The sequence below is a fragment of the Pinus tabuliformis genome, chromosome 5_2 (assembly GCF_031772625.1).
Source record: "Pinus tabuliformis cultivar Carrire ecotype Pingquan chromosome 5_2, CPIR1, whole genome shotgun sequence".
In the NCBI taxonomy this organism is placed as follows: Eukaryota; Viridiplantae; Streptophyta; class Pinopsida; order Pinales; family Pinaceae; genus Pinus; species Pinus tabuliformis.
In genome coordinates, this window is record NC_142306.1 from 561,888,735 (window position 1) to 561,904,575 (window position 15,841).

Below are 15,841 nucleotides of genomic sequence, written 5' to 3' on the forward strand. Positions count from 1 at the left end.
TTTTTTAAATTTGAACTATATAGGTTTTGAACTTATGCTGAATTTTATTACATAGTTTTGCACTGCTGAATTTTTGCCAAACCTCATGGCCGCTGAACTTGAACATGAACTTGAATGAGGTGACTAAGGTTTGGATGGAAGTCTTGAGAAAAATGTTGACCAAGTTATCAGATATAAGTTGAAGGTTTCTACTCTTCTAATCAGTTTAGAATGGTTTACTGACAAGTTTGGGTGAGCCTTTTATCTGAAGCTGTCTGTTTTTTGAAGTTAAACACTGGAATATGTCAACAGAAAATTATTGTGATTCCAATTTGTTTGAGACTTGTACTTAGCTGGAGTTTTTCCCTCAAGTATGCCAACTATGATAGTATTTTTTGCCTGTATTATCTAACTGTTTATTCATTTGCAGACTAATCATAAATTCAGTACACAGTTGCAAAGGCGTATATATGGACATGCCACTAATGTAGCAATTCGCCCCTTAGATGAGGAGAAAGCTGTTCAAGCTTTTTCAGATCTTCTTGGAGAGGTTTTTATATTTTCGGTAATATTTTGACACTAGGTTTTATTTTGTTGCTGTAGACATGAAGAATTCTTTACTTGAATGATTATGCATCTCTGTTGTTCCCATGGAAGTGATGCTTTTTCTGAGGTTTCATATAGATACCAAATTCTATGATGATATTTATGTTTACCACATTATATGTAAATGACTGTTATATATAATCAAGGTTTAGGCAAACAGTGAATGCTTAAAATTTAAGACAGAACTGCAAGCACTATCTATAGCTTATGTAGAGCTAGCTTGTATTTCTGCCTCTATATGTTCTAGGTTTTTGTTAGTTGTTTTTACACCTGCACATATGCTCATTGCAATGCACATTGATTGAGGAATTTTACTACTAGGTTGGGGGAGCTGCTGTAATATTTGAAGTGCAAAGGAGCTCCAGATCAGAAGCTCGCAAGGAAGAGGCCCGTAAACAAGAAATAGAAGTGAGTATGGAAACATTAATCATGAAATATGTTGTGCTTGATAATGCTAAGTTAAGAAAACAGCCATTGTTTTAGCATCACAATTTGTTTCAAACAGAAAATGCCCCCCATAGAACGAGCATGCAAACATGGATAGAAAACACTAATGTATATGTTATTAACCTAATTTGTTAGGGACCCCATTGCTATGAGCCCAAAACTGTTATGGACCCAAGGACTGCGCTAGCAGTGGACAAATATCAGGTTTATCACACTAACACAACAGAGTTTTGTAATAACATCAGTAGATTCAGCGATAACAACAGCAATTTCAACAATAATATCAGTACATTAAGAGAAACAGATTCTGAAAGTTCAATTAGCAGTTTGCTCAACACTTGGAACAACAACTAAATAATAGAGATTTCACAATAGAGAATCCTCAAAAGACAAGGCAGATTGGTCAATATAGATAAATAATCTGATCTGAAACTGAAAATCTGATATGAATCTGCTATTAATTGGGACTCTGATATTACTAATTTTAGCCAAATTAGAATTCTGCCTTTATAACTGAATCTGAAAAGCCTGAAATCTGATAGCTGGAACTAGATCTAAAAATTTGAACCCTAAAACAACCCAAAAATCTGAAACAACAAGGCAATAAATGCAGCATTATCTTCAACAATTTTTAGAGTACTAACAACGGAGAGATGAACATTAGTAACATCAGTAGCATACCCAGAGATTTGAGCCAGAACCAAACACATACTTCAAAGAACAAAAGTAAATCTTAGCAGGAAATAGTTGAAATAGTTGGTCACTCAACACCATATAACCCAGAAAATATGTATTTTGAACATAAACTTTACTGATAAGGTATAGATGCCAGTTTTAGGCCAAATCCAAGAGCAGTATTGGCATTGATCTTGGTTCAATAGTCTCATCAAGACTACCTGCAATAACCCAGTTCACAAGATGTTTACTCTAATGCTTGAGCCATTTAGGTGTTGCAATCTGATTTCTTGCAAGTTTTCCAAGTTTTTCTTAGCTTTCCAGGTTCCTAAGTTATTCAAGTTTTCCCTAGGTTTTTGTAGAATTTTACCGGAGAGAAAATAAAAATTTACCAAGAGGAAAGTTGACAATAACCAACAACAATACACCAACAAACATAAAGACCAATGTTTACCCTGGGAAAGCCCCAACTCCAGGGAAAAACCCAGCCTAACGGAATTCCATTAGTCTCTTTGGCCAAAACCCTGGCCAAGCCGACCAAGTGAGCCTTCACCGCTGGCATCCTTGACCTACATTACAACGAAGTCTTCCCAGCCTTTTAAAGGCTCCATCACATGAATTCCACGAGCAAATTACCATGAGCAACCAAAAAACCATGGGCCCAAAACCCCCACTAATGACCTAGTCAACTTTGACTCTTTCTCTGAGTCAAGTTTACATAGCATTCCCCCCTTGAACCTTGATTGGGGTTTCCTTGACTAAATCCAACCAAATTTGCCAAGTGAGTCAGCCTTGCTCACTCTGGCCCTTACCCCCCTCAAAGTTTATACCCAGGGTGCTTATTAACCCGACATGCCCCTTATCACTTAGGTCTAAGTTCTAACACCAGACTCTGCTGGCAATTTTTTAGGGGTATGCATGCCTTACTATGTCTTACAGCAGTATGCCCTTTTACATGCAATACTTGAATGCATAATAATATTTTTTTTTGTTGCTCTAGCATTTATGCTGCCATCGTCTCGCCCGGTGCTCTTCTCTTCAAAGTTGATTTCCATGGTTGTATATCACCAGCTAATCTGCAACACTTTAACATCAACTGCTTCTTCCTTATGCTCTGGCCACTTTTCCTTATGTTCTACACATTGGGTATATGCAGCACCAAACTTCATTCCTGATCCACTTTCGGTTTACTAGCTACAACGGTACAACCCCAAGATTTACTAACACCCATTAGAAGGAGGTGTCAACCTCCTGAAGGAAGCTTGGAGCCCTTGCCTGGTTTTTCCGTAGCTTGGAGCCTAATTTTTGGTGTCTCTTGTCTCTTTGTGATCTTTATATTTTGAACATTTGTATAATTGCTTGATGAAGAGAACATAACAAGTAATAAGAAAGCAACTAACATTCACATGTAATTATCAAGAATAGAAATCAATCCTAATCTACACTACACTTGGTTTCTCAACACCTCATCACAAGAAACCCATTCACTAATGGAGCCTACATCACAACTCAACATTAGACTAAAATTGTTTACCCCACTTTTGGGTGAAAAACCCTAATCAATAAACAATTCAAATCTGCTTTATAAAAAATAGATCACTCCATCTCAGAGCACAGTGTGAGCATCGTGGGCTAATCTCCCTTAGCCAAATCAACATGGCCTCATGGGAGAAAGGATTGCCCTTGGGCCATTCATCCTTAGCCAAATTAGTGTGGCCCCATGGGAGAAAGGACTGCCCCTGGGCCATTCATCCCTAGCCAAATCAGCATGGCCCCATGGGTCAATGGATCATTCTCCCCTAGTCAAATTAGCATGACCCCATGGGAGAATGTTTGCCTGATGCCGCAAAAACATCAATGGAATATAGGGTTTGCAATGTAAGATGGAAAGTGGTAAGTATTGAATCATAATAGATGGAACACACTATCTCAATCAAGGCTTCCCAAGTAGTGTAGAAAAACCTGTAGATTCACAAGCTCATGTAATCTTCTAAAACAAGAGACAAGAATCTACTTCCACTCTTTACAGCGGGAACCCAGAAACATCGAGCAAACAATAATCGATAGAGGAAGAGAATCAAAGGCACATAACACAATAATTATCCGCGGAAAGCCATAGCTCAAAACCCCACTATTTGTATTGTATTAATCTGGAAAATCAAGATGAAATTACAATGCTTGTTCTCTCTAGAACAATCCCAGCACTCAACAAATTCAATCTCCAACTCATAAGCAAGCTCAAGGCCAACGCTTAACCAATTCACAAGCTCTCCAAGTCTCTATTCCAATGTGTAATTCCTATGAAGGATAGCTTGTATTTAAAGGGAAATAAAGCCTCCAAAAATAGAGCAATCCTTCAAGGATTAGTTCCTGATTGCATGCACTGTCAGTGCAACTCAGAAAAATCTAAAACAATTAGTACACTGTCCTTGCACTCTAGTTTCAACTGGGTCTTTCTCAGAATCGACATGCATGAGTTTCTGATGGTGGAATCTTTAGTTAACTAGAGTAGCACTAATTAGGTCACTAGTGTCCCAACTGACTGTTTACTCACTATTAGTTTCTAAAACTGATTGGAACTAATTTAACTGGACTTAACTCAATAAACTGAGTTAACTAATTACAACTCATTCATAACTCATCCTTAACTCCTATAAGTTAGGGAGAACATATACATGTCTTCTAGAAGATTTCCAATTCGAATTTCCTAAATTAATTAAGTTAATTAAATTTAATTAATTATTTTCAAATTGCTATGAGAAAAGAATTCTATTTTAATTCACAGTTTAATTCAAGGACAAATTAAACTGGAATTTCTTGTTGCCATTTTTCAACAAGTAGTGCTCTTCCTATACCCATTGGGGGCCATTAGGGGAGGTTCCACTAGACTAGGGTTGAAGATTAACCCCCCATTTAAGGTGAGGGAATAAGATCACGGTTAAAACCCCTCCTTTCAGGTCACCCATAATCCATGTCATATGCCCAAAGTACAAATAAGCATAAGGATGCAATTGCAAAATGAATAAAGTACCTTTTGATTGGAAGCCCACCTTCGTTCATGTGCTCCTTTGAGACGAGCGAGAAGACATATGATTGATGTGGGTGGTGAAGATATGAATGGCACATTGTGTTCAGCGAGTGGTGGCTGTAGGGGCTGTTGGCTGGCTGACTGGAATAGGGTTGCGGGACCTCCCTTGAATCTGTTCTTGAAGTGCGCTCCCTTCGAGAGCGACCCCAGGAGCGTGCTCCCGCAGGGAGCGAATTTCGGGAGCGTACTCCCTAATTTTTTTTTTCTCCCTAGCTTTTTTCCCAATTTTTTTTGCAAACAGGTTCCAAACGCAATTTTTTTCAAAGAAACAAGAATTTTTGAGCTGGACAGCCTAATGATCAAGCTTATGGCCTAGTATTGATTTGCAATTCATGGTAATCTAAGTCACAGGACACGTCCTCGAAGGTCCCGTGTCTCGTATTTTACGTGTTGGACACGAAAACGGCCCTAAAACGTGTCGAAAACATTTTTCATCGTGTCCTGTAAAATGTAAAACGTATTCGCCGGTTTTCGTCATGTCTTGCATCTGGTAAACGCGTATTCCGTTGATAAAAAATGCGAATTCGCGTATTCCATTGTCTCAATCTGTCTGAAATCGATAGACAAAATTTAGCTGAGGTGTATACACTCTTGCATTTTGATTTGTGTTATTGCTGAAATCCATAGTTAAATCTTCGATGGGTTTGGATGTGCTAAAGTTATTTAGTCATTGAGAGGCGAATCGTCAGAATGCAGTTGTAGCTTTTGTTCTCAACGTCCTTTACAGGTCTCTGGATTTACGAGATGCAATAATCCCCAGTTGACCCTCGGCTTATTGTTACCATTTGGATTGACATAGTTTTGTTTTCCATCATGACTGTTGATAATGAAATTGGTGTATCTTAGCCCATTTCATAAACAAGTAAAATAAATTTTGCAGTCAACCTTATTGAATGTGTTTGCTAATCATGCCAATGCATTGTAACTTGTCACATGTCTGCCCAGGTTTCTGTCCACAATAGTGCCCATAAAATACCACTTATCTGTTCTTCAAACTGCTTCAGAAATTTCGCTTTTCTTGTAATACTGCCTCAGCATACGAACTTGCTTCAGAATTGGTAGTATATGAACCTCCTCAGAAATAACCTTTAATCTGCCTCAGGAATGTAACGTTATCAGCCTGCACTTCCTTATGTGCTTTCATCACGATTCACCAAGGGTTTCCAAATGGTCTCTCAAAATATTGACTGCTCCTTGTAGGCAATTTTTAGCAAGGATAGGGAGTTGTTGTTTCACTTCTGAAATGCCCTCATCTGCATGTTTGACATCAACAGCTTCATCTCTGGGGCAATTTGAGTTGTTTTGCTCAATTTGTATGCACAAGTCTGCCCTTGGAGCAGCAGATCCATCATTCGTTTGTGTGAGGGTACCGGTAGAGGTATCCTAACAAATATCACCATAGCTACCACTTGTCATATTCCAAATTTAATTACTGTTAGTTGTGTTATATATCGAATGTTTAATTTGAGATAGAGAAATTATAGTTGAGAGATTTAGGAACAGGTTGTTAAGAAATTGAAGATAATGATTTATTCAAGCATTGGCTCTTGAACACATGTAAATATTGGCCTAATTAATAAAAATGATTTGAGCTAGTGACAAGAATCAAGACCAAGCATATCACATTCTAATTTCTAAATAGTAAATTTTGATTCTATTTATTTTTTTAAAGTGAACTATGAACTTTGAGAAGTAATTATATTTTAATTTGATTAGATAAGCTGCAACCTGGAATTTAATATCGATAAAAAACTATATTTCGGTATATATATATATATATATATATATTTAATTAAATATATATAAAACGTGTCCCCCGTGTCCAGTTTCCAGGTCGCTGCGTTTCGTATTGAATATTCGTATTTACATGTCCTCCGTGTCTCGTGTCCTCGTGTCATGTGACTTAGATGGTAATGTTAAATTCTTAAAGTAAAAGTGACATTCTCCTTTATCTTTCATTTTCATCCTTTACTTAAATTTTTAACATTACCATGAAATGACTCAGGATGATTGAGAGTGGTTCCGAACTCATTGAATTTCATATGGAGAAAGTAGAATTTTAGATCTCACTCAAAAAGTTGATCAGACTTATCGGTTTTTTAGGATTTCAGGATTGGGGGGATTGCAATGTTTCCATTGGATTTTGTCGTGTACTAGAGCATGGAATTCGTATTTAATCAAGAGCACCAATCCCTCTATGTACCTTGATGTTAGTGATATTGGTTGTTGAACTCTTCTATCATGACCCTACTAAAAATGTACCCATTGCTCAAACAAAATCTTGACTTGACATGCTACGTTTTTTCTGTCTTATGTTAATGCTTAGAGGGTGTATTAATGACAAAGATCCCAAGATAGGCAATGATTTTGATGATATGTAGGTATTTTTTGTAGCATGATTTTTTTGGATGCTAGAGGCCATCTAGACCCTGTTTGTTAATGCATTTTTGGTTCAGAGATGGATTGCACTTGATGTTATTTTGGTTATGTGCACCCTTACATGCTATATAAATCAAAACTTGTAACTTGTGGACCTGTGGTTGATGAAGATTGTAACTACTAGATGATTGATGTTTTATGGTTTAATCCATGTTTTTATTCTTTTTATCATTAATTCATGATTCTACATGCTTTCTTAGAAATTAGACATTTCTCGTGGCAGTAAGAGGCCCAAGCATTAACAATCGATAATAAATTTACTTGTCTTTTCTAGTAGTTTTTATAATTATTGACTCTTTCATATTTATTATGATATTTTTTGTAAACAATATATGACAATTTAAGTTTGAAGTTTGAAGTTGGCAATTATAACTCATTGGTAATGAATTATGAATATGATGCTTCATGAAAGTTGAAAGTTGAAACATTTCATTTCATGTCCTCTCTGAAATCAATGAAGTTAAGGAGCCAAGAAAAGAATGAAAAAGGGTGAAGATAAGGAGCCTCTAGTGCAGCGAAGTAAAAGGAAGTATAAGCGAAGATTGGAGGCTGATTTCTAGGGCAAATACAGTGACACGTGTGAGGAAAAGGAAGGCTTCCTATGGTCATAACAACAAAGACTCACAACTAACCATATCTCATCATTTGGGCTAGGGACAAGAAAAGTTGGAAGGAAGAAAAGTGAAGGTAATAGGGCTGTTCTAAAGCCTATCACAGTTACATGTGAGGAGGAGGTTGTCTCTGCTGTCATAATAACCCTCAACTTACAGTCACACAAGTTCTTTGGTTAGTGAAGAGAAGTCACTGATCATCATAAGGAAAAAGGTCTCATCCAAGGTATCTCTTCTAGAGTAAGTGAAACAAGATCTAATAATAGTTGGAAGGAGGATAAAGTGCCGGGAAACGAAGTGTCGAAGAAGGAAGTGCTGGTAAAAAAGTGCAGAAAGGAGGTAGGACTTGACTTGTGCTTGGAGGACATTCTAGTCAAGGGTCTAGGGTTTGGCATTGATCAATAAGAAGCTTCAATAAGAGAAACTTACTAAAGGGTTTTCCTCTCAAGAGAAGAGAGGTTTTGGCCTTGGCAGAGAGCCAACATCTTGTGTTCTTGTTCTTATGTTTTTGGTAGCAGTGTGATGAAGTAAACACACATGCATTAATAATAATAAGAAGAAGATTAATCTAACAAGAAAATGTAAAAAGACTCAACAAATTGTTATCAAGTCAAGAAGAATCACACTACACCTAATTGCGCTTGATTCTTCAACAAGATATACAACAATTTTAATCAAACTAGGGTTTCGATCATACAAACGAATATACACCTAGGGTTTCTTTCCTAGGATCTTATTATAACTATTGCAAGGGGTTCATAAACCCTAAAGATCTAGGGTTTCAATATATATCCTAGACATTAACAACAAGCCCTAAAGGGCTAGGGTTTTTTTCATGACATCATCAAAACCCTAAATATCAAAAATAGGATTTCTAGACTTTATGTTCAACACCCTAAGTAGATTAGTGTTTCATTATTTAATATTGAAACACCCTTAGCAGCAAGAGGCTAGGGTTTTATAATGAATCCTAAGAGTTAGGGTTTTACAAGAATGATCAAATGATAGTATAACAAGGGTATATTCAATCTAATAATTAATCACCCTAACAAGTATCTTTATGATTCAAAATCCTAGACATAATGATGTCAGTAATATAAAGCAAAATTTCAAAAGAAGAATGATCGCACCTTATGCATGAAGAGAACTTTATAAAAAAACTTGTGGTCTAGGACATACCTTGAATTGTTCTTTAACAAACCTTGTAGGCTATGTCACAAGGTTCGTCGAACTTTAACCTTGAGGTTCGAATTTTGGCGAACTTTGATTTTTTTTGAGGTTCGACAAACCTCATCGAACCTTATAGCCATCGGCTAAGTCCATAGATCAAAACTCATAACTTCATATCACAACTCAACCTTGTAATTTATCCTTGTAGTTTCCATGTCCATGATAGCATTTCTTACTATTTTATTCTATAATTCATTATAGATATATATAAACAAACCTAATGGCTAACCTCATCAAAAAATTCGAACTCAAATCGAATCTAATCATTGTCGAACCCGAACCATGTGACATTGCTTGTAGGACATCAATTCTTGAAGGGCTTCATTTGCAACAAAACTTCTTTCATGATTCAATCTTTTCCTTTGAAGTTTCCTCCACAACCTTTGTGTATTCTGCAAGATTTCCTACCAAGGAAAATATAAAAGGTTATTAGCATACAATACAAAGAAATCTTGATATGAGAGGGAAACCAAACATAAAAGAGGAAACAAGGAACAAGATACTTATCTTTCGGTAAAATGGTTAAGGCTCCCTCTTAAGCCATTCTTTCTAAGGGATACCTACAACTTATAATTCAAAAATGTTCTAACAAGACATATCAAAACATAAACCATTGCAAAACTTAAGATAAAAGGATATGCGAGGGATAGTATTCCCTAAGAGTCTTTGGCAAATAGATCTTTGATTTTGGATTCTTTAGTCTTGTTTCTCTTAGGTGGAGCTTCATCAACAACATTCACATGTTCTCTTTCTCTTTTCTTATTTCTTGGATTTTCAGGACATTGGTTTTTGTAATGACCCATCTTATGACAATTGTAGCATTCAACCTTTGTTAAAATTGACAACTAGGGCCGAATTCCACCTTGGGATAACTCATATGATGGAGATGATTATTGCATTGTATTCCCCTTTCCGAGAGGTCCAAATTTGATATAAAGATAATCTCATTCGGACAAGCAGAAGTGAAATTTTGAATTTATTCTCTCTCGTGCACAAATTGTTAAGGTCGGTCTTAGCGTAATGTAGGCTCAAGAAGCTCGATAGATGTGTCCTTTCACCTTCATTGAATTGTATAAATAGGAGTGACCTCTCTCCTCATTTGGACATCATTCACTCATCATTTCTTCTCTCTCCTAATCTGATTGGTTCGTACAACTTGGTGATCATCTCTTTTTCTCTCACACGTGTGGATGGAGGACGAATTTCTGGGATAGTTTGCAGGCCGAAAATTTTAGAGTTTCAGGGTAGCGTTGACCAATGTTGACCAAGGCTTCATTGACCAAGTGTGACTGTGTTTTCTGGGGTAGAATTTCGATCTCTTGAGGCTGCATTTAGACACAGAAATCGAGGTGTTTGGGACAATTTGACTAGTGTTGACTTCAGGTTGACCTTTGTTTTGACTGCAAAAAATCACAACAAAGTTTTTCTCCTTTGACTAGGTTTGACCGAGCTATTTTGGGCAGCATTTGACCTCCTCTTTAGGCCGACATTGACCAAGGAAGATCGAGCTGCTTTGGTGAAGCTTCGCTGCTGTTTTGACTAGGGTTGACTTTCTGGTTAGGGCTGAACTTGACTGCAGAATTTTACAAGGCTGTTTTCACTGTGTATTGGGCAAGTGAATTTGATTATTGTACTCTCTCTCTACTGAACTATTGAATAATAATAAGAAGATTTGATCAAAGGGTTTTCCCCACATTGGGGTTTTTCCCCGGCATCCGCCAAATTTGGTGTCTTCTTATCTTGGCTTGTTTTCTGCATATGTTTTTATGTTCTATTTGCATCTACTGTCAATGTGATTAAGTTAATGTGATTACTACTTGAAATAATTGGAAATTGACATTGGGCTGCGAAAGGAACATTGAACTAAATTGTGCTTAAGCATAGAACATACTATTGTTATCTAAATTTAACAACCTTGGATAGGTCAATTTTCTTCGTTGGTCCTTTGAACTTCTTGAAGGTTCCTTTATTCTTGTGATGCGCAGAATAGACATTAGAGGTGTTGTCTTCTTCATCCTCCTTCTTGTTGTTTACTAATGATATTCGAGCTTTTTCTTGACTGTATGCATTCCACATTTGTTCGAATGTTGGAGTATCCTTCCAACTGTTAATTCCTGATGCAAAAACACTCCAAGATTCTGGTAGGCCTAGAAGAGTAACAATTACGAGTTCTTTTTCTGGTAGAACCTCATCTATTGCTTGGAGTTCATCTCTTATTCTAGATATCCTTACAAAATATGATGACACATTATTGTCTCTTATCATCGTTATTGTCTCTTATCTGACCAATGTTCTTGATGGTGAATAACTTGGAAAGGGATTCATACATTTCTTGAGCAGAGTCTATGTTGGATATATATGGAATTAGGTTGTCCTTTACTCCATCTACTATCAGATTCATGGCCAAGATTTTGGTTTCTCTGAACTTCTCATTTCCTGCATCATCTGTAGGTTTCTTGACTTTTCCTTGAACAAGATCCAAAACTTTGTGCTTAGCGAGGATAAGATTTATCCTCTTTTTCCATGCCTTGTAGTTGGAGGCTCCTTCTAGCTTGTTTTCTCCCTTCATTGTAGTTGACATAGTTCCTATAAATAGTAGGCTTCTCTTCTTATATAATCATTTTCCTTAATGACCTTCCTTTTATCCCCTTTTCTTCAATAGAGTTTGACTGGGTTAGCCGACCTAGTGGAAGAGTTTGACTGGGGAAAACCCAGTCAAACTCTTCCACTAGCAAATTCAAGTTGAGATATACCAAGACCCTAGACCAAAAGACCTTCCTCCTCCACCAAGTCAGCCTTTCAATATGATTCAACAAACTTTAGTAGTCTATTCTTGTCCAACAGCTTCAACCCATCACCAATCTAGAATTTCGTTCCCCAACAAACTTTAGAATTTCAGCCTAGCTACAATCTAGAACTTCGACCCCAATAATTTCAGAATTTCGACCCAACTACAATCCAGAAACTTGGCACGTGTGAGAGATAGATTTCCCAAGAACTCAATTTTTGTCTTCCAACTTCAATCCTTCTCCAGCAACTTCGCTATATTTTTCTACCTCCAACAACTGCAGATTGAACTTGTTGAGTGTGTGTCCAAATGACTAAAATCACTACTTATATATAGTCCTTGTGTGTGGTCGATATCTTCTAATGAGGCCGACTTGTCCTTCCTTGAGGCCGACTTTGTGGACGAGGCCTAATTGACCTATTTTACATTGAAATAAATTTATTTCTTGACAAATGAAGCCCAAGAAGAGTCTTTTACATTATGACATGGATAAGGACACTTGACGTAAACACTAAAAGCCTACAATGGAAGCTTTGATCTATAAACAATTGACCCAAGAATGAAACCCATGCTTTAATGACAAAATGGATCTTGAATAAAACCTCTAAGTCTAAGTCTTCAAATATGTTAAAAAAACGCAAACAGAGTATGGCGAAAAAACAATGACAGAATGGCGGAAAACCCAAACGCAGCGAGGAGCGAAGAAGCGCAGCCTTAATGCCCTAGAGCCGTTGGATCTACGGGATCAATGGACGAGATTGAATCGCACGTAAATCCGAGATTAGAACCAAGTCAAACTTCATGGATAAGGACACTTGACATAAACACTAAAAGCCTACAATGGAAGCTTTGATCTATAAACAATTGACCCAAGAATGAAACCCATGCTTTAATGATCCAAAATGGATCTTGAATAGAACCTCTAAGTCTAAGTCTTCAAATATGTTAAAAAAACGCAAACAGAGTATGGCGAAGAAACAATGACAGAATGGCGGAAAACCCAAATGCAGCGAGGAGCGAAGAAGCGCAGCCTTAATGCCCTAGAGCCGTTGGATCTACGGGATCAATGGACGAGATTGAATCGCATGTAAATCCGAGAATAGAACCAAGTCAAACTTCGGGCCAGAGAATCAATGGCTACGTCAACAGGACATGTGGCAACCCGGGATAGAGTCATAGGTTTCTGGTGATGTCAGCGCAGCGGATGAGGTGGCAGTCGGAGATTGGCTCATGGCATCAAAGATGTGGAACAGGGTTAAAAGCGGAAAACGTGATTAATGAGGTTAAACGCTGTTTACCGCTAAACCTCATTAGGCAGCGGACCCGACGGATTTATGAATAAAACAATGAACCTTTTGAGTTCCATGGTAAATGGTATTTCAGGCGGTAAGTGGTATTGGAAGGGTTGCCTCCGATTCCATACACTAGCCGACATGTAGCACGCTGCAGGAGAGAAAAAACCGCTTTTTCGGGCAGGTAATCTCTGTGCAAGTGGGCCACCCGAAATGGCCGTCAGCCGTTGGATTAGCGATCACGGATTAGACGGTGGAGATTGAGCGAGCTGTTTGATGATCGGGATGGATGCGAACCATCGGATGAAGGCAGATCAAACGATGCAGAATGTCAAAGGGCGTTGGTAGACGAGGCATGACAGCCGTTCGATCAATCCGTTTCGGGATTCGTGTAAGAGGAAGGCTGACGGTCAGGTCCACCTACTCCCGCCAGTCCCTTCATTGGTAAACCATTACAGTTTCTACGTTCTAAGGAGGGTTACGAAACGGTGTTAAAGACGACGATTAACACAGAGAACAAGGGAGTTCAGAGGCAGAGAGTCAGAGAAAACACACAACTACGAACAGTTGATCAGAGGCACTAAGAGGGAGAGTGTGTGCACTCTTTAGACTCGAGGTTTTCGAGTGAAATCCCTATGTAATATCACTGTTTGTTGTGTTATGGCTCTGATTGAGCTCACACCTGTAAACTCTGTTCTTGAAGACATAATATAGAGGTCGACAATGAGAGTTGGATTAGGAGACGTAGCCAGGAAGTCTGGTGAACTCCTTGATTATTTGCTGTGTTGATGTGTTGAATTGTTATGTTTTTGAATTGTTAAATGTCTGTATTATTCACAATCTTTTCGATCCATTGCACTCAGTAATATAGGAATTCCTGCACGAGTCTATAATACCTTTGTCATTGGTTTAAAGATCATTTTCAGATCATTTAATAAGTCAATTTCTTTAATAATAGCATTTCTTTTTCTTTCTTTTGACAAATACATTACATCATGACTCAAATACAATTATGAAGACCAACGCTAGTTACATTCTTCAACATGAGGGGGTGAGAATCGGCATTTTCGTGAAATTTTCCATTGATTTTATTAACACTAGTTATGATATCATCGTAGATTTGCACATGGAGAGTAGATAAATATACACTTGCAAGTAAAACATGCATAGAATAATTGCTTTGTCATTGAGTGATGCAATGCCTCAATACATGAGAGAGGGAGTTTATGCAACTCATGCATATCCAATCTTTAATGACTATTTATTTTGTCATACTTTACTTATTAAATAGTTCTACGTGATTCATTTATAACTTACTATGACCTTATTACATAAAATAAAATAAAAATAAAATGCATTTAATGTACTCTAACTCTGATTACGACCATTGTATCTTTCTACTACCATCAAAATTTAGTCATTTTGATTAGCATCTTTTCGTATATTCGTTGCAAGGGCCATTTGCATCGATTAATATTTTGGGTTCACAATTCCACTTGTATTTGTATTGTATCATATTTCCTATTTATCAGTCTTTGTATCTTGTAGAGGTATTTGATGTTAGTGTTTTCTTCATGATCTTTGTTCATCTTTGTGCAAATATAAAATATATTATCTGTTGTTATTATTGTTGAGGATTTAGTTAGTTTTATGTCAACAACTATTCAGTTTTAATTTCCTCAGGTTTGGGTTAGGTGCATCAATGTATGCTGTCATCCATTATTATGGGTAAGCATTTCTTGGATTCCCTATCTTATATATATTTCTTTGCATGGGAACTACTCTCAGCATTTCATAAACTTGTTTTTAGAGTCTGTGTGTTCTAGGGAACTTAGTGATCTCTTGGATTCCCTATCTTATATATATTTCTTTGCATAGGAACTACTCTCAACTTTTCAGAAACTTGTTTTTAAAATTGGTGTGTTCTAGGGAACTTAGTGATGGAAACAAAACATCGCCAAATTTGTGGAGATGGTTTCTGGAATGATGAGTGTTTTTAGAACATTTTAGTGGAGATGGTTTCTGGAATGATGAGTGTTTTTAGAACGTTTTAGTTATAGAGCAGTTGGTCCTGATATTCCTTTTTCTGCGTTTCCTAGTTTTAGGAGTGCTCAAAGGCTTTTGGTCTGTTGTGGAGGGCCGAATTTGAGCCTTCGTGAATGTTGAACTGTGACAGAGGGAGAGATTGAGATAAGTCGCGTGGCTTTGAGGGGAGTCCTCCCGCAACGGTGGGAGCTTGAGGGGAGTCCTCTCGCAATGGTGGGAATAGAGATGGTTTCAGGGGTAACGATGAGTGTTTTTAGAACGTTTTAGTTATATAGTGACTGGTCCTGATACTCTTTTATCTGCGTTTCTTAGTTTTGGGAGTGCGTTGGTCTGTTGGGGAGAGCCGAATTTTAGCCTTCGTCAATTTGATCTGTGACCACAAGGGAGAGATGGGGTGGCGTGGCTTTGAGGGGTTCCTCTTGCAATGTGGGAATAAAGATGAGCTAGATGGACTTCTTATCATTGTTAATTCATTATGCCTCAGCGACTTTGTCGTTTCCTTCATTCATTACTACTCGAGTAACGCCTATCCATTCTTTCTAATTCGCATTTCCTACTCATCCCATCCACCAATAATCCTATATAGAAAGTCTACTAGTGGTGGCACAAAGACAAGTGTGTAGTTTGATGAGTTACAGAT

General features: G+C 37.5%; 1 protein-coding gene across 1 annotated transcript in view; it reads left to right on the forward strand.

Annotated features, from left to right (window-relative positions):
* The window catches only part of LOC149160206 (Optic atrophy 3 protein (OPA3)), a 97,601-nt gene that overhangs the window by 53,760 nt on the left and 28,000 nt on the right, over positions 1-15,841 (forward strand). Inside the window, exons 2-3 of the mRNA XM_089436666.1 lie at positions 410-544; positions 907-993. Of these exons, the coding sequence (XP_089292792.1) occupies positions 410-544; positions 907-993 (222 nt within the window). The remainder of the gene's footprint in view (positions 1-409; positions 545-906; positions 994-15,841) is intronic.